The following is an 18,527-nucleotide window of genomic DNA, read 5'->3' on the forward strand; positions in this document are numbered from 1 at the left end:
GCGCGCCCCACTGGTTCCTCTGGGCACTGTCCTGTCTTCCGATCCTGGCTGCGTCCTGGTCAAGTCATCCTCTAGCTTTTACCAAGAATGTGTCTCTCTGTTCTATTTTGTGAAAACGTGGTTGTTTTCGCCTGGCTCAGCTCAGGACTTCCCCAGCCTCCCCCCAGTTTTAATTTCTTACAGGGCTGTGTGTGTCCTGGAAGTAATCAAGTCCACTGTCCTGGTGCTTGTTGAAAAAAAAAAAAATGATTTGAGCCGATGGGGAGAAATCGAGTAGTGGCAGGAGGGGGAAAACTAGAGAAGAAAGGCAGCGACCCCTCTGAACAGGCGGCGGGGCACTGTACACGGAGAAGCAGGTGGTGGCCGGGTTCCAGGTGTGACTCCACACGCGGAAGCACATCAGAGGCCACCAGCTGAGGGTCAGGGGCAACCCCGATGCAGCCCTGAGCTTTGAACGGACACGGCCCTCCTGCTCCCCGGGTGCTGAGCCAATTCCCATTTAAAAGGATGTGGCCCGTTCAGGGTGAAACCTCCTGGGCGGGTGTCTCATTTCTCTCCTGGCACTGCCTGCAGCACGGCTCTACCGCCCCCAGGATCTTAAGGAAAATTCCTGAGGGTGCTGGGGCGCTGCCCCAGAAGCGTCCGCCCTCTGCCGGTAATGGGGGAAGGTGGTGTCACTGTCGTGGCTGATCCGCGCAGATGGTGGGAAAAAATGCGAAATCTGTGTTTTCCACGGGGACAGAGACAGCGAGCGTTTTGTTTTTCTGTTTCTTGGAATGCGTTACGGATAACGGAGTGAAGTGGCTTGGAGGGACTCAGGGGCGAGGAGGCGTCCTGGGTCTGTTTCCTCCAATCGCCGCTTTACGGAGACCCCAGGGGTCTTTCACTCTGTGCCCCCCACCCTCGCCCTGCAGCAGGCCCCCTCGCATGTGTCGGCAGCATTTCCTGGGAACCAGCAGCTGTGCTTGGGTTGATCCATTGATCTGTACGTGCTTTGGAAATTGCGCAAACGTGCAGTGTGCACCGTCAGGGTTCCCTTAAGGTTCCTTGGGAGGCATTAAGAGGACCCCAAATGAGGGTCCTTTTTTAAGGGCCGCACCCATGGCATATAGAGGTTCCCAGGCTAGGGGTCAAATTGGAGCTGTAGTGGCTGGCCTACACCATAGCCACAGCAATGTGTGATCAGAGCCATGTCTGCCACCTACACCACAGCTCACTGCAATGCTGGAACCTTAACCCACTGAGCAGGGCCAGGGATCAAACCTGCAACTTCATGGAGGCTAGTCAAGATTCGTTTCACCTGAGCCATGACAGGAACTCCACGAGGGTCCTTTTTAAGTGTCAGTAGTTGTCTTGTTCCCACTGTTATCCACAGCTGAGTCCTGGGAGTGGCTGGGATGGGTGGGGCACTGCAGCTAAGCAACAGTAACCAGTGGATGGAAGGAGCCCTGGTTCCTGTTAAGGCCCCCATTTAGAAATAAATGAGTGTTCATTAACGTAAAATTAAATTAGAATGAAATTTCCCATCCTGTTTTGTTGAGAAGGCAGAAATAAGTGGGAAGGCTGTGTGATTTTGCTGCAGATGCTGGAGACTGTAGTCACAAGGTGATGATAATAACAACAGTAATTTGCTTTTTGTTGGTGCCCCCTTCCGTCCCGATCTCAAGGCAGATGTTACCTCCTTGCTTTTGCAAAGGCTCATTGAGGTTAAAGGGCTAGCTGCACATTCCTCAGCAAGGCGCTGAGCGCAGAGGCCTTAAAACGCTCTGGTCCATTAGGCCTCAAGATCGTCAGTAAACGGAAAAGGGACCAGGATTCAGGAGACCTGAATTCCAGTGCTTGCTCTGCCCCTGATTCAGCGCGTGGGCAGAAAATGCCATCTCTCCAGGCCTCCGTTTCCTCACCCATGATGGACGCGCTGGCGCACGTCTTCCGATTTGTGGTTTCAATGAATATTTGAACACAGGACTTACAAAAGGCACACCCTTGGTAATTCTGCACCATTTATGGCCAAGCTTCCTCTGAGCTTTATTATTTTCCTCTTTATGGCTTGACCTGAATCTGAACTTTGGAAATTAATATATTAAATAAAAGAGTCGTTTCTGCCTATTTCACGCTTTATTTGCTGGGGGAGGGGGGCTGAGGGCTGTTTGGGAGGGGGTGTTTTCCTTCCAAGCCCAGCGGATTTCTGGGCCCTCCCTGCGTGGGAGGGGGGTCCGAGCTGTGTCCACCTTCTCCCCCAGCGGCCTGTTACTTGGCGGCTGGAGAAAAGCAAAGGAAGTTTGCAGCCCAGAGGTGTCCTGAACGCGCCCAGGGGCCTGAGGCAGGAGGGCATCTGGGAGGGGGTGGTCTTCCTGGGCTTTCTCTGTAGCCCAAAGCTGGTAGGTTTAACCTCCCAGCTCCTCCCCCTCCAACACTGCCTCCCCTCTCTTCCCTTCTCCCCCTCCCGGGATTGTGGGGGGTGGGGTGGGGGGTAGAGGCAGTGAGAAGGAATTAGTGGCTCTTAGACAGCTAAGACCCGGCTTTGCACAATTAACCCAAGCAGACCTTGAACTTGGCAAGGCCAAGTGGGGCTCAGGACTTGGACGTACAGAATAGGTGGAGGGAGGGGATGCAGGCTGTCATGAGAGGGAAGGAACTGGGTCTGCAGTGGGGAGGGTTGGGGGTTACTGCCACCTGTTGTGGCTCTCAGCCAGAAAGATCCCTAAGCACCAGCAGCCCTGCAATTAGGTTCCCCTCAGAGATGGGGTAGGGTGGGGGCGCTCACAGGAGAAAAACCAATCACAGCCCCCTGTGGCTGCGCTGCTGGCATATGAAAGCGGCGGGCGGAGGACACGGCCCTACTTACCATTCTGGTTCTGGGTGGACTGCGGCACCTGGCCCAGCAGCCCTTCCAGGGTGGCCCGGTACTTTTCCAGCTGCCTGGAGTCCATCCTGATTCCAATGTCCACAGGCGCGAGCAGCTGTGAAATAAGGCAGAGTTAACAAGGAGGGGGAGAGTCAACCCCCTGGGGCGCCACGCAGGTGGGGGGGACACCGCGGGGAGCCAGGCCATCAGGGCTTCCCTCCTCCCCATCCTTGGGGATCCTCTGGGAATTCTCGCTTCTGCCCCCTAATTCTAACCAGGGCCCGGATCCTGGAAGTGGCTGAGACCAGTGGGTCACAACCAACCTCCCCTGGTGGGAATACAGGGCAGCAGGGCTTTCCTTTGAGGAGGACACTGCCGCCACCCCAGCCCCCCCGAAATAATAGTAGCCAGCATCAAGGAGCCCGACTGGGTAGCGGGTGGCCTTCTAAATGCTTTCCATAGCTTAAGCCTCTCAGTAACCTGTGATGTTGAGGCTCTTAGTGTGCCCATTTTGCAGATGAGGAAATGGAGGACAAAGAGGTGGAGTAATAATTCACTCTAGACCAGAGGGAGAAGCCAGTACATTCGGGGGCCTGGAGGTGATGCTACTCCCTCCCTACCACCTGCCCCCAGCTTCCTGGCTCAGTGGTCTTGCTGCATAAGCCAGACAGCCCTGACTCGGAGGAGCCCCAGGCCCACTCCCCTCTTCCCACTGGGCTGGCTGGGGCAAGAAATTGGCTCTGGATGCCTGAAGGACCCCCTGGCCCTGCCTGTGCCGGTCCCTTGCTGTGTGATCTTCTTCCTCACTTTAAAATGAGGAAAAAAGAGGGGGTTCTCCTTGTGACTCAGCTAGTTAAGAACTTGACTAGTATCCATGAAGATGCGGGTTCCATCCGTGGCTTCGCTCGGTGGGTTAAGGATCTGGTATTGCTGTGAGCTGTGGTGTAGGTCACAGATGTGGCTCGGATCTGGCATTGCTGTGGCTGTGGTGTAGACCGACAGCTGCAGTTCCGATTCCACCCCTAGCTTGGGAAGCTCCATATGCCATAGGTGAGGCCCTTTAAAAAAAAAAAAAAAAAATGATGACCTGCCTGCATCTTATTTCCCTCCGGAGCACCTATAGCTCCTGGACACTGCTCTATGCTGTTCTGCTTGTTGGTCGACCCTATTTGTGGTCTGTGTCTGACCCTCCCAGTGGCTTGTTTCTGGTCCCATGGAGTATGACTTCCTCGAGGGCAGAGGACATCTCTGTTCTGTTCCGCCTCTATCCCCAGTGCCTGGAACTGTGGGCACAGCACGGTTCAGTAGATGCTCCCCACACGCACAATTAAAGAGCCGCACCAGACAAGCTCAAGGCTGTCCCCAGCCCTGACAGTCTGTGCCCCAACCTGGGCACTGAGGCCCTGGGCCCTGGGTCTGGACGCCGCAGCTCTGCTGGGCACTCCCATCGTCACTCCCAGAGCAGCCTGGCCTCCTGCCTCCATTCGTGCAGCCCAGATTTTTCCAGTCAGGTCAGGTGACCTTCCCTCTGTGAAGCCCTAAAGGCCTCTGGACATCCAGCCTGGCCCCCCAGGCCCTGCGGCTGCTTGCCCTCATTCAGCAGCCCTGGGCCTGGTGGGCCTCTGCACTAGCTGTTCCTTCTCACGGGTGTCCTTGCTTCGGCTCTTGGCATGGGTGGCATCTCTGGATCCTTCAGGTTTCAAGTCAAATGTCCCCTCCTCTGAGAGACCTCCCCACCCCCAGCCAAAGCAGTGCCCCAGCCCCACCGCTGACTCCCCACCACACCTCCTTATCTGGCATCTAAAATGGTTGATCGTTTGGAGTTCCCATCGTGGCGCAGTGGTTAACGAATCCGACTAGGAACCATGAGGTTGCGGGTTCGGTCCCTGCCCTTGCTCAGTGGGTTAACGATCCGGTGTTGCCCTGAGCTGTGGTGTAGGTTGCAGACGCAGCTCAGACCCCGTGTTGCTGTGGCTCTGGTATAGGCTGGCGGCTACAGCTCGGATTTGACCCCTAGCCTGGGAACCTCCATATGCCTCGGGAGCGGCCCCAGAAAAGGCAAAAAGACAAAAAAATAAAATAAAATAAAATGGTGGATCGTCTCATCATTGGTGTCTGTCTCTGCCTCCTAGATAGACCTTGTGGCCTGCATGTCTGGTTGACAGACATCCTCTGGTGACCCGGGGAACGCCCCCCCTCAGTTCTTTGCGTTGTCCCCCTGTCTGCTCACCTTGATAACCACCCTTTCTTCTTCCTTCGTGGGCTCCGAGGGGTCCAGAGGGCCGAGCTCCTCCGACGCCTGCTGGACACTCAGAGATTTCTTTTGCCCTTTATTCCGCTCCTTTTCCTAGGGTTCCAAACACAAAACTGTACAAATCCTGCCCTCCCCCACCGCCCCATGGCCCCTTGATGTTTTCGCCCAGAGCACTAAGTGGCCCAAGCCCCCCACGGGCAGACAGAACCCCCTCTCCCAGGTGCCTCCCACACAGGGCATCTCGGATGCCTGAGGGCTCGGCCGTGTGGCCGTGTCCCTCCGGTTTGCCCGCCAGCGAGTCAGCCCGAGGAGGAATCAGCTCTTCGACAGTTCAAACATTACACCCCCGATCGTTACTGTTAATTAAATTAAAATGCCGAAAATAATGGCTGCCCCTCCTGCATTTTAAGTGTGAAAATGTGTTTTTCTTAGCAAAGAGCCTATAAAAAAAGGTGGCAAGACAGCCTCGCCTGCGAGGGCGCCGTAGGGGGGCCGGGAAGCCCGAGTCCCCGGGATGTGATTTATAAGCGGCGAGATGGGGAGCTGATTTATGCAGGAAGGACTTGCAGCTTCTTTGTGGAAACCCCGGTGTCTGGGAGTTACGAGGAGCGAAGCCATAGTGCAGGTCACAGTGGTGTCCTTGCATTGTCATTTCACTGTGTGTTTGGCCGAGTTGGACTGTGTCTGTCCAGCCCCACGTCTCGCCAGGCATCCCGCTGGCCAGGTCCCCGGGCACCGAGGCCAGGCACACCCGTTCCTTCAGTTTCTTTGACAGCCTCACTCTGGGCCTGCCCTGATGCACGGTGCTTCTGGAACAGCTGGTCATCCATCTAGTCATCTTTTCTGCTAGAGGAAGTCAAGTGGTGGAGGAAGGGAGGTTTCGGGGTCCGCCGTCTCCCCCATCCCTTTGCACGCCTGCCCCCGATGAGGAGAAACAGGGTCCAGCCCTGCCTCTGCAGAGGATGCCGTGGAGACCACCCCAGACAGAGCGTGTAGCTGGGGCTGCACCACAGGGCCACGTGACCTCCCGATTTGCTTGTGTTCCCCTAGCGGGGCCTCAGTCCTGGACATGTGGGACATGGAGGTCCCATTCTACATCCACTTAATGAGAAACAAAGGTGGCGTCGACCCTCAGAACCCCAGACGTCCAAAGTCACAGGCGCAGGCAGGCAGGTCCAGCAGTGCAGGGTTCCTCAGGCCCCGCTGTCTGAGTTCCATTGAGCTGCCTTGTTTTCTTCTGGGCTCGAAAGAGAAGGAGGCTTTGGCCACCCCTCCTGGAAAGGCAGCTTCCTTCCGTTCTGGACACCTGCTCCCACCTGTTCCTCTGTCCTTCCCTCTCAAGCCCCAGCTCAGTCCCCCGCTTCCCCATCAGCCTCCAAACCCACACCAACCCACGCCGACCCCCCTGCACTCAGCACTTACCAGTCAGCGGCGCTTACTGGGCAATTAATCATGTCCTGCCTTGTGACAGCACCCTTTACTTCTCTACTGTTAGTGAATTTTTCCTGCGTTTGTGTCTTGGCTCCCAGGACGGCCCCTCGAAGATGGGAGGCTCTCAGATTTCCTTGCATGCCTGGCCTGTCACTCGGGGTGGCCCTTGCTGCTGCAGAGGTGCTCCACAAATACTATTGGTTTGTAAATTGAAAATCTCTGGAGTTCCCGTCGTGGCTCAGCGGTAACAAACCTGACTAGTGTCCATGAGGATGTGGGTTCAATCCCTGGCCTTGCTCAGTGAGTTAAGGATCTGGCATTGCTGTGAGCTGTGGTGTAGGCCGGTAGCTGTAGCTCTGATTCGACCCTTAGCCTGGGAACCTCCGTATGCCACAGGCACGGACCTAAAAAGCAAAAGAAAGAAAGAAAGAAAATCTCAGTCTCTGAAGGATGGGCAGGGGTGGGGACAGATGTCGCCCCCGGAGCCACTGACACCTTTGCTTTGTGGTGCTAGGCAAGCATTGGAGGTGGCTGGGGACATGGCTGGAGTCTGGGATTGTTGCCGTCTGGGTCCTCCGTGATCACTCAGTGTCACTAGCAGAGCTGAGTGAATGTGGGTTTTGTTGAAGGGCCGCTGTGCCTCAGAGAGACTAACGCCACTTTGGTGCTGGGCAGGGCTGGGTCACCTCAGGTGGCTGGGAGCCTCTTACCCGCATCCTCTGTAGTTCGCCGTAGGTGAAGATGGGAACAAAGGCTTCCGTGTGGGAGGCCAGCATGGCAGCTGCGTGCACCACCAGCAGGACGACCACAGCCTTGCGGGACACCATCCTGGAGCTGGACACTGACAAAGGGCACCTGTCACCAGGTGCAGGGTGCAGTGACAGACTGCTGCATCAGAGGCAGGTGCCCTCAGCTCTGGCCCACGCCCCACATGCAGCTCTGTGACCTTGAACCATCTGCTTAGCCTTTCTGGAACTGGGCCTGGTGAGGGGCTGGACCGGGTGAGCACAGGACTGCCTCTGCCCAAAGCGCCGACACTGGGAGAGACGCCTTCCAGTGGCTGCGCTGTCTCTTTGTGGCTGGGAGGTCTTCTGCGGTGAGCTGGGGTAATGAAGCAGGAGGGACCTCATGTCTCAGAGAAAAAACCTTGGATTATCAGCAGAGCTAAGCCCCAGGGTCCAGAGGGCCCTGCTTGCGCCTGAGCCAATTAGGGTGTGGAGAGGCCTGGACCCAGGACCACCTGATTCTGTGGGAGCCCCAGAGAGGAAGGGGCACAGACCTCTGCTCACATGGAGATAGAGCCAGATGGGAAACTTCAGCTTGAGCAGCATCTAAGTGCAAAGCGCAGTGCCCACCCTCTGGGCCTGCACTGGCTCTGGGCCAATCCCTTCCTTGGCTCAAGCAAGTGGAGCTGCCTGTGGGCCAACACCCGGAAACAATCTTCTCCCTGTGACAACCACCCTCCTCCGAACCAGTGCCAATGCCAGCGCGAGCACAAGACCCCGCAGCCTGGAAGTGAGTCTGTCTGGAATGGCCAGGAAGAAAGAGGGCTCCCCAAGACCGAAACCGCCAGGGGACAGGTGGGTGTGGTGACAACAGGGGTGCAGAGACTTGAGAAAGGAGGCCCACTGGGCCAACGCTGGGCGGGGTCAGGAAGGGGCATGGCCTGCTGGGCAGCACCTGACCTGTTGGGAGAGGGTGTGGTCTGCTGGCAGAGGTGCACGGCCAGCAAGGTGCCATCCGTGGTTGACTCCTTAAAGCTAGTCCCTGGGGTCCCTTTCCAAGTCCTCTCCCACACGATTCTCACGCCTGCCTGGGAGCAAGAGTGATCCAGGGAGGGGAGGACACCTAGGGAGGTGAAGGGACCCATTCGAGGGCAGTGGGTGCTGGAGGCCTGGCCTTCTGAAACCTAGTGCCCCCTAATACCCACTGCATGTGGCCTCTGCCCACAGAAGGTGGAGAAGGCTTTGCAGGGGCGGGCCTGCTGAATGCATTCTGGGCACCATGCACCTGTGCAGGGTGGACGGCAGAGCTGGGGGCCAGGCCCCCTGAGCAGGGAGGAGGGGCCGGGGCCACCTCTGCTGCAGTGGGGGTGAGGGATTGCAGAGGCAGCCTGGCTTCTATTGAGAGGCGAGGGTCCTGCCACAGGCTGGCAGAGCCCACTTGGACCCTCCCTCTGGAGAGAAACTTCCAAGGCCGTGGGCTTGTGTCCTGCTTCTCGGCTGGATTCTGTCCCCAGCCCTCTTCCTGGCATCCCCTCTGCTGAGCAGGACTCTCGGCGTCTTGCTCCCCCGCTTCGTCTCTCCATGGCGCTAACACTCCACAAGCAAGAACTCTCGAGCTCTGACAGCCAAAGCCTCCCGACTGTTGCGTACAAATTCCCAGGACGGCGGGAAGGACCACCCCCCGTGAAGACCACCTCTCAGAGCCCCGGAGGGAACAGAGCTTGCGGGGGGGGGGGGGGGGGTCCGAGTCACTGTTCCTCCTACCCTCTCCCCAGCTCCCTCCCAGGGGAGATGGATGGGTCACACTGATGGCATCCCCTTTCCTTCACAGAGATGCCATAGTTCCCTTTTCATTCTGCTGTTCACCTTAACTCACTCCATAAGAATCTACAAAAACTTTGGGAGTTCCTGTCATGATGCAGTGGTTAATGAATCCGACTAGGAACCATGAGGTTTCAGGTTTGATCCCTGGCCTTGCTCAGTGGGCTAAGGATCCGGCGTTGCCGTGAGCTGTGGTGTAGGTTGCAGACGTGGCTCGGATCCTGTGTTACTGTGGCTATGGCGTAGGCCAGTGGCTACAGCTCCGATTAGATCCCTAGCCTGGGAATCTCCATATACCATGGGAGCGGCCCTAGAAAAGGCAAAAAGACCAAAAAAAAAAAAAAAAAAGAATCTGTAAAAACTTTGAATAAAAAAAGGCAAAAATCCAATTGCTGCTCATTTTCTTGATCCAACTGAAACAGATAGCATTAATGGCTTGAACCTAGCCAGAACCCAGATGGGGACTTGAACACATGAGCCGGGACTTGAACCCAGCCTAAACCCAGATTAGGACTTAAACCCACAGTTTTTAAATTGGAATCACTTACCTGGTGTCTGGCCTAACTGAACTTCAGTTTCTTTCTTTCTTTTTTTTTTTTTGTCTTTTGGAAGTTTCCAGGCTTGGGGTTGAATGGGAGCTACAGCTGCCAGCCTACACCGCAGCCACACTAATGCCAGATCCAAGCCAAGTCTGCAACCTACAACACAGGTCATGGCAACATCAGACCCTTAACCCAATGAGCAACACCAGGGATTGAACCTGAGTCCTCATGGATACTAATTGGGTTCGTTAACTGCTGAGCCAATGACGGGAACTCGAGCTTCAGTTTCTTTATGCCTTTGCGCAGAAGGAATTCAGCGAGAGGCAAAGTGGTAGGCAAGAAATAGATTTATTAAGCTAGGACGCTGGAGTTCCCACTGTGGCGCAGCAAAAACGAATCCGACTAGGAACCATGAGGTTGCGGTTTCGATCCCTGGTCTCGCTCAGTGGGTTAAGGATCCGGCATTGCAGTGGGTTGTGGTGTACATCTCAGACGTGGCTCGGATCCTGCGTTGCTGTGGCTGTGATGTAGGCTGACGGCTGTAGCTCCGATTGGACCCCTAGCCTGGGAAACTCCATGTGCCGTGGGTGTGGCCCTAAAAACAAACAAAAGACAAAAAAAAAAAAAAAGATAGGACTGTCATGAGAGATGCAAGTGAGCAGGAAAGGAGGCTCTGCCCCAGGATCCAGTGGGCTACAGTTTTATCACCCAAGGGGAGTAGGGGTTGGAAAAGACCACCTCTTCCTTTCCGGGAGTGGTAGCTCCTCCTCAGTATCCAGTGAGAGAGTATTTGACCCTATAAAGTCAAACGAGGACTGTCATTGTGCTTATTTAAATCATCATCAGAAGGGGAGTTCCCGTCTTGGCGCAGTGGTTAACGAATCCGACTAGGAACCATGAGGTTGCGGGTTCAGTCCCTGGCCTTGCTCAGTGGGTTAACGATCCGGTGTTGCTGTGAGCTGTGGTGTAGGTTGCAGATGCGGCTCGGATCCCGCGTTGCTGTGGCTCTGGCGTAGGCCGGTGGCTGCAGCTCCGATTAGACCCCTAGCCTGGGAAACTCCATATGCCGCGGGAGCGGCCCAAGAAATAGCAACAACAACAACAACAACAAAAGACAAAAAAAAAAAAAAAATCATTGGAAGGGTGGTCCTTAAACTCCCGCCCTTGGTCTGAACCTGAATGCAGGCCCATCCCACCCCCTACCCGATGACCTGAGGCATATCTCCTGCTCCACTGGTCAAGCAAGCCTTTCTTTCTTTTTTATTTTTTTTTTCTCTTCTTTTTAGGGCCTCACTCATGGCATATGGAGGTTCCCGGGCTTGGGGTCAAATCAGAGCTACAGCTGCTGGCCTTTGCCAGAGCCACAGCAACACCAGATCCGAACCACATCTGCAACCTACACCACAGCTCATGGCAATGCCGGATCATTAACCCACTGAGTGAGGCCAGAGATCAAACCCTCAACATCATGGTTCCTAGTTGGATTCGTTTCACTGCACCACGATGGGACTCCTCTGATGGCTTTCTTGAGCAATGATTAACTTAGAGTGCTCTCCCAAAGTCCCCTAGGTTTCCCTCGCTATCTATGGTTCCTTCCTGGGACTCCTACGATTACCTGTGTAACTATCCTACTCTATCCCTATTACAAGTGGCAGTTGGCATGTCACCCACATTCGCTTGTGTTCCAGGAGCTCAGAGCTGGAGAGAGCGCTTCTCATCACTGGTGAGGGGCTGACTTTCCTCCTCCACCACTGAGGAAGGGGCTTCAGGGCTCAGCTCTGGCTGAGGGGGCACCAGGCTCCCTCCACCACCCCAGTAACCCCCAGCCCTGCCAGCCTTGCCAGGCCAGGCCATTTCCTCGGGGATCAGGCCATTCCCCCTCAACTTCCCAGAGCCAGGAGTCCACGGCGAGCGGGTGGCCCTGTGTGCACGCCGGGCTCTGGCTTGGGTTCCTGGTGTGCAGTTGATGGCACCCCCCCCCCCCCCCCGCCAGCTTGCTTGTATTTTGCCGGGATTTGCACTCCCTGCTCCTCTCTCAGCCAGCCAGGCTTGGGCAGCCCTGCTCCCACCCACCTTGCGCAGCTTTGACCCATATCCTGAAAACCAGCTTGGGGCACTCAGGCTGAAGCCCAGGTGGGTATCGGAAGGTGGCGGAGGGCCAAGGGACTGGGTCAGCTCTGGGCTGGGCTGGCTCGGCTCGTTCCCATGCTGACCGCCTCCCCTGCCCACCTCCCTGGCTACTCACAGTGGGCGTGTGTGTGTCTCTGCCTGTCCGCTCGTGTCGGGCTGGGCTGACGGGCCCTTATATACTGCCTGTCTGCCCTTTGGGGCCCATTAACCTTTGGGGGCTCTGGGTGGGGAACCTGCATTCTTGGAGCTCGTGGAAACAACGGCAGGGCCTGCCACGCCTTGGCCTTCTGGGCCTTTCCTGGAAGGCCCCTCCTCAGGTGACAGGGTCTGGAAGAGGCCAGCCCCTGCCCGGACGGCACTCTCCTGTCCACTCAGAGCTCAACTGCCCCTCAGGGGACATTTTAACGAAAGCTCTTCCTTTCTTGGTTATTTTTTTTTGTACACTTTTTTTTTGTCTTTTGTTGTTGTTGTTGTTGCTATTTCTTGGGCCGCTCCTGCGGCATATAGAGGTTCCCAGGCTAGGGGTTGAATCGGAGCTGCAGCCACCAGCCTACGCCAGAGCCACAGCAACGCGGGATCCGAGCCACGTCTGCAACCTACACCACAGCTCACGGCAACGCCGGATCGTTAACCCACTGAGCAAGGCCAGGGACTGAACCCGCAACCTCATGGTTCCTAGTCGGATTCGTTAACCACTGCGCCACGACGGGAACTCCCCTTTCTTGGTTATTTAAACATATCATGTTGTGGGGCTTCTCTGGGCCACTCTGGTGACCAGAGTCTCTGTCGCCTGTCAGAGTGCTGAGTTAGGATGACAACTTGTTTTCAGCCTTTCCCCTGAAGCCCCTCATGAAAGAAATGGTGCTAGAGTGTGTGACAGGCTTTCACTGGATTAATGAAAGGAAATGGTCCTTTGTGGTCCAGACCCAGGGCCACAAAGGACCAGCATCCCGGTGGAAGGCCAGGGCAGGTGTAAGGCGTCTGGACAAAGGGTTTGTAGCCTAAATGGGGGAAGGGACACGTAGCCAGGAACCCTTTTGTGGCAATCGCATAATGTAAGCGGTAACTTTAAAGATTCAAAGCGGGGAGAGGCAAAAGTATTCTGGAGTCAGACGGGTAGCTGCTGCTGGGACACAGGGGCCCCTCCGGCACCCGGCAGGGAATGCTTGATGCCTGTGTTCTAATTAAACAGCAGCAACCCCATGAGGTTGGTGCTCTTATTTCTCCATTTTACAGATAAGGAAATTGAGGAGTTCTCTCGTGGCTCAGTGTGTTAAGGATCTGGTGTTGTCACCGCTGTGGCCAGGGTTTGATCCCTGGAGCGGGAACTTCAGCATGCATGCTGCAGGCATGGCCAAAAAAAAAAAAAAAAAAAAAGAAAAAAATAGAAGCCGAAGCACAATGAAATCCCTTCTCTGTCCCCACTGCAAGGTCTCTTCATGCAAGGGTAAGGCTGGACCCAGTCAGGTGTGGCAGAGGGTGGGATGGGGGGCTTCTGGGATGCAGGGCTCACATAGGTACAGGGGATGGTAGGACGGGGGTGTCACCGGAGGTCCATTGTGTGGTTGGGAGAGGGCCGGTCTGGGGCCTGAGTGTAGCGCCCTTAGAAACCAAGCAGAAAGATTTAGAATCAATGCAGGAGGAAGTCAGGGGTCCTCCTGGTGTCTTGAAGGGGGCAGGACAAATGTGTCATGATGGAAGATCCCTCAGCGTTCAGGTGCAGACGTTGCAGCAGGGAGAGGCCAGGCTGGGAGACCAGCGTGGAGGTGGCTGGCAGACTGGTGTGGAGTCCCAAGGGTCTGAGGGGATAGCGGCCTTTCCCCAGGTGAACAGCGGCCTTTAGTGCCTTCCAGAGAGGCTGCCCCATGCATCCAGAAGGGGCCGCTTCTCATCCAGGAACCCCTGCCCTGTCATCCTTCCATCAGCTCTGGCTTCACCCTCTGAGAGAAACAAACGTTTGCAGGGCTTCAAAGCCGGTCCAGACAGCCTCTCCAGGCCCCATGCAGCAAGGCTTCCCATCAGCCTGTGTTCCAGTCCGAGGCTGGGTTAGAAGTCAGCATGCTGGACTGGTGACAGGCTTGTGCACTGGGCCTGAGATTTATCGCAGAGGAATTGGAGACCAAGATGCCAGGGCTTGGAACTAAATTGCCATTTCTTAACCTTGGCCTGATTGAAGGCTCACTGCCCACACATCAAGAAGAGCTCTTAAGACAAGGTCAGAGACATGGTGGGGGCAGGGCAGTGCAAGGGCTGTGAAGGATCCTGCTGGCTTCCAGGCTCAGCGAAGCTCCTGGGAGGCTGTGTCCGCCCCGTGGGCCCCTCCGGTGGGACATGTCAGCTGCTGAATCGCCAATGCCTCCACCTGGGGGCTGATATGGGTCAAATCCAGTGCCATCTATTTTTTATATAGACTGTGAGCTGAGTGACTTCATATTTTTAATAATTTAAAAAAATCAAAAGAAGAATAATATTAAGTGACAGGTGAATTTATATGAAATTCACATTTCCATGTCCATAAATAAAGTCTTATTGGAAAAACAGCCATATTCATTCATTTGCTTATTGTCCATGGCTACTCTGGGCTATAACCGCAGGGCTGAATAGTTGTGACAGATGCATTAGGCCCAGAAGACCAAAAACATTTATTGTCTAGACCTTATAGAAAAGTTTGCAGACCCCTGACATTGATAGCGTCCGGAGTGGGAAAGGTGTTTGGTATGTAATAAATAACAGTCAGGCATCACACAGGTCGGCTTCACCAGATCTCACCACAGCCCAATGAGGATAAGTGGCTATTATCCCACTCTACAGCTGGGCAAACTGAGGTGAAACAGCTGGCCCAATGTCACACAGCTGTTGAAATGGCAGGACCAGTAGCGAACTCAGGAGTCTGGCTTCAGGATCCACGGGACTTCCTTGCCTCTCAGTGTTTGACGAGTGAGCACACGACTGTTTACAGCTGAGGTAGGCCCGTTGCCGAGGCCGGGTGCAAATTCTCCAAACCTGCAGCTCTCCCCCTAAGCCAGTGACTAACTGGGACACATGTAGGTGCTTCTTGCGTGTTCCGAGGTCTGGAGAGGCCAGACTGGGCCCCGGGCAGGAGTGAGGCTGGGGGGCCAGCCCGACCGCCAAGCATGTGGGCAATGAGAAGCCGTCCCGTATCATCTCCATGCCAGGGCTCTGCCGGGCTGGTCTGAGCTCTGGTCCAGAGGCGTCTTCAGGACTCTGTCTGAGAAATGATTAGGAACCTAAGGACCAGAGACAGGCCTGCAGTGAGAGATGGGGAGAAGGGAAGTGCTGGAAACGGTAAATAACCCGGGATCAATTTTCTGGGCGTAAATAGCATTATCCTGAATCGCTCCTGTGATCCAGCACTTCTGATCCAGGCAATTTGCAGTGTTCCAGTGTGATGGCTGCGGTTTGGCATGGAAGGAAGGCAGTCAGAGTTCGCAGGGCGATTCCTTGTCATGCAGAGGGGCTGCAGGCTAATGGGGGGCCGGGGCTCCAGGTCTGCTATAGGGCCATGCGTGGGGCTGGAGCTGCAAGGATGAAGGGGCCTCTCCTTCGAGCAACTCTGGGCTGCAGACCTTGTGGGTCGGCCCTTTAGGAACTGGCGCCACAGGAACATGCCTTCCCTCCCCCGCTGTCAGGTGCCTTGACCTGCATGTGTATCTTCCACTGTCACAGTTGGTGCTTCAGGATCGGAGACGGGGCCGGATAACAAGCTGGATAACGACTACTTTGTCTTCATCATGCGCACCGCCTCTCCCTCCAAATGCTCAATTAGCGGCTGTTTCTCCTGCTAGAAACTGGACAAAAATAAAAGGAAGGCATGACCTGATGTTCTCCATTCGCCAAATGGGAGTTTCCCCGGATGTGCAGTGGCTGAGGCGGAGCAGAGGCATAAACACCTAACCGAGTCAGGGAAGGAAGCTGGCAAAACCCAGAGGAAATGACTCAAACGGCACGTGGGTACTTGTTCGCCCCGTTCCCCCGTGTTGGGCAGAGGTACCAGCAGCTTCGCTCTCCTCTCCTCCTGACCTTGAAAATGCCGTTTGCTGGGTATGGACATAACATCTTCACTAATGGCCTGGAACAGGGAGGCAACGGCAAGTTAATTAAATTTGCCGATGGTGCTAAATTGGGCAGTTGTGGCACACGTCAGGACAAACAGAGACCTGATGCGGGAGGTTAGACCTAGGGCTGCAAAGGGGCAGGTCAGCTGCTGGACCTATGTCACCAAGGACTCGGGATGGAGGATGTGGTGGCAGGGAGGGGTGGCAGAGAAGGAGAGCTGCCACCTGGAGGCCCTGGGGGAGGCGGGGGGCTCCACCTCTGTCTTCCCTCAAAGAGGCAGAGGATGGCGGCTCGAGGGTGACAGGGTTCAGATGAGCAGACACAGCCGAGGGACTGGTGGGAGTGCCAAAGCTTAGGGCCTAAGAATGAAGAAGGAAAGCTTTCAAGAGGTCGGCTTGCCCAGAACGCTGGTAAGGATTACACGTGCGCTGCTCACCTCATGCCAGGGCCAAGGAGAGGCAAAGAAGCCGCATCTCAGCGGAGGGGGGGGGGGCGGGGAACGTGGGGAGGGGCAGGGGTGGCTGTCACTTCCCCTTCAGGTCCAAGCCCTTGGTGTCTCTCTTGGAGCTGAAGGTGGGCAACTGGGCTCATGAGCAAAACTCCTAGCTGGGGGCCATGGCATTTAAAACTAGGGCAGGCAAAGCACCGGGAGATGTATTTTAGGCAACAACCGTGCCCTGGCCCTGGGGACACAGGCTTTGGTGACCTGTGGGGATATTTTTGTTCTTTCCCTGCTATGGCTCAGGGTCCTTTTCCAGAACTCACAAATGACTCGTTGAGAAATGATGCACAGCAGACACCACTGTACCCCAGGAACGCTTGGCAGAGAAATAGTGCCTGTGGCGAGGAAAACAGACATGCCGAGGGTCCACCCAGAATTAACTTCCAAGGTGTTGAGCTTCCTGTCGGGCTATTCCACTGGCTACCTGAGCCAACATTCCTGGGTCTCTGGTCTCCCGTGGCGTCCATTCCTCGCGCGCCAATAACCTGGACCCAGAGTTATCCGATAAAATGCTATCCTGTTCGGCTCAGCCTCAAGGACTATTGACAGTGTGCAGGCAACCTGGGGACTCAGCTGAGTTTCCCAATAGCATCCCGCCCTCCTCCTGTCAATACATCCCCAGGTGGTTAACAAACTCTTAGAAACGGCCCAGTCACCACCCCGCTTCTGGGCTGCCGTTCTATTTATGGGGTTTATCATGAAAGCTGCTGCTATAAAACTTCGAGGAGAAGAGGTCACATAACTTTTCTTCCAGGCACAGGAAGTGGGGGCTGATGTCACCGAAACTTGGCCTCTGTCCCCTGGTGCCAAAAGAAAGGGGGAGACAGGGTTTGGGGTGAAGGAGAAAAACATAGCTTTTATGGCTTTGCCAGGCAAAAGAAGCCACAGCAGGCTAATGCCTGAAAGACTGTGCCTTCCCTTGGGAAGAATTGTGGGGAGTTTTATAGTAAGAAGGAAAAAAACACAGGTTCTCAGGTAGGAATCAGGATTGGGGCAGACATGCATTCTTCTTTCTTTGGGGGAATCTTAGTCATCAAAGCCGAGGTGAGGAAATCTTGGGCTGATCGTGATGGTGGGCTTCGGGGTTGTTGCCTAGAAGAACAGTACTTGCAGAAAGGGCGTATTGATCCGAGATGAGAACAAACTAGGAAAGTTCCCGAAGAACATCATGTGCTAATGATTTTTAACCCACAGGCAATTGTGCTCAGGGTGCCTAATCTGTAGTTTACGGGTGATTGTGTTTACGGGGCAATGAAGCCAGGGAGAAGGACAAGGAAGGACTCTAAGTTGTTCAACTTGATTCATTTCTAAAAGAAGCATAAGGAATATAACTTTTCTCCGAGGCGTATAAGGTGCCTATGTTATTATGTGTGTCTCCCTCGGATCCTGCCCCGAGGCTGCACTATTGTCCTTGACGGCTCTTCCCTGGCTCTGCCTCCCCTCCCTTCCCTGATCAGCAACTGTCGGAACCTGCCCCTTGGAGCTCTGGGAAGGTCATGGAGGCTGAATGAGGCCCATTTCCTAAAAACGAGAAATGGGGGACACAGAAAGGCTTTTGTGCCCAGGAGCCCCATGGGGCCCTGCTGGGTTTCACTAAGAGCTGGGCCTGTGACCAGGATGGGGGTGGGATCTGTTCCTTCTGTGAATGGAGCTGGTGACACTGGGTATCCTTTTAATTGAATTTTAACTGTCTGTATTTTTATTTTCACGGAGATGACGGATGTGTGTGAAGAGAAAGCAGATGGTCTTGCCAGTGGTGCGTTCATCTTAAGGAAAGCTTGGCCTCCCGCAGCCCCAGAGGCTCCTTTCTCTTCAACTCCCTCCCCCCCAGCCCCTCTGGGGCAGGCGGCTCCCAGCACCCCTCTCCCTGGAGGGAGGGCGAGAGGAGCTAGAATAAGGCGCTGGGGAGAGCTGACACATTTGAATAGATGATTAGGGAAGTCTGGGGTTGGGAAAAGTTGTGCTTTCTCATTTAAGAAGGAGAGGAGTCTTGGGAGAGGTTTCACGCCATGTGGCTGGGAGCCAAAGCCCTTTCAAGTGTCAGCCTCATCCAGGGCAGATTCAGGTAAAAGGCGCTGGCTGTCCCATCCTTTTCTCTTCCACTGCATCAGTGAACCTCCGTCGCTGACTTCCCCACATCTGCTGGGCTGACAGTTTTTGGCTTCGGGGGCCGCCAATGGCTGCTAATGGGAACAGC

General features: G+C 55.2%; 1 protein-coding gene across 1 annotated transcript; it reads right to left on the bottom strand.

The window, feature by feature from the left end:
* Nucleotides 1–2,104: 2,104 nt before the first annotated feature.
* MLN (motilin) lies at nt 2,105–11,884 on the bottom strand. The gene is made up of 5 exons (XM_047797122.1): nt 11,867–11,884; nt 7,244–7,374; nt 5,079–5,195; nt 2,849–2,963; nt 2,105–2,261 (listed from the first exon to the last, which is right to left on the bottom strand). The coding sequence occupies exons 2-5, from the start codon at nt 7,358–7,360 to the stop codon at nt 2,251–2,253; spliced, it is 360 nt and encodes a 119-aa protein (XP_047653078.1). The 5' UTR covers nt 7,361–7,374; nt 11,867–11,884; the 3' UTR covers nt 2,105–2,250.
* Between the last annotated feature and the right edge of the window lie 6,643 nt (nt 11,885–18,527).

The sequence above is a fragment of the Phacochoerus africanus genome, chromosome 9 (genome assembly GCF_016906955.1).
Source record: "Phacochoerus africanus isolate WHEZ1 chromosome 9, ROS_Pafr_v1, whole genome shotgun sequence".
NCBI lineage: Eukaryota > Metazoa > Chordata > Mammalia > Artiodactyla > Suidae > Phacochoerus > Phacochoerus africanus.

What these genes read in the sequence shown, in the direction of transcription:
- MLN (XM_047797122.1), bottom strand. Translation starts at nt 7,360, where the DNA reads ATGGTGTCCCGCAAGGCTGTGGTCGTCCTGCTGGTGGTGCACGCAGCT. An exon ending in GCGAACTACAGAGGATGCGG is followed by an intron (nt 5,196 to 7,243) that starts GTAAGAGGCTCC and finishes TTGGAACCCTAG; the next exon opens with GAAAAGGAGCGGAATAAAGG. An exon ending in AAGAAAGGGTGGTTATCAAG is followed by an intron (nt 2,964 to 5,078) that starts GTGAGCAGACAG and finishes CTTATTTCACAG; the next exon opens with CTGCTCGCGCCTGTGGACAT.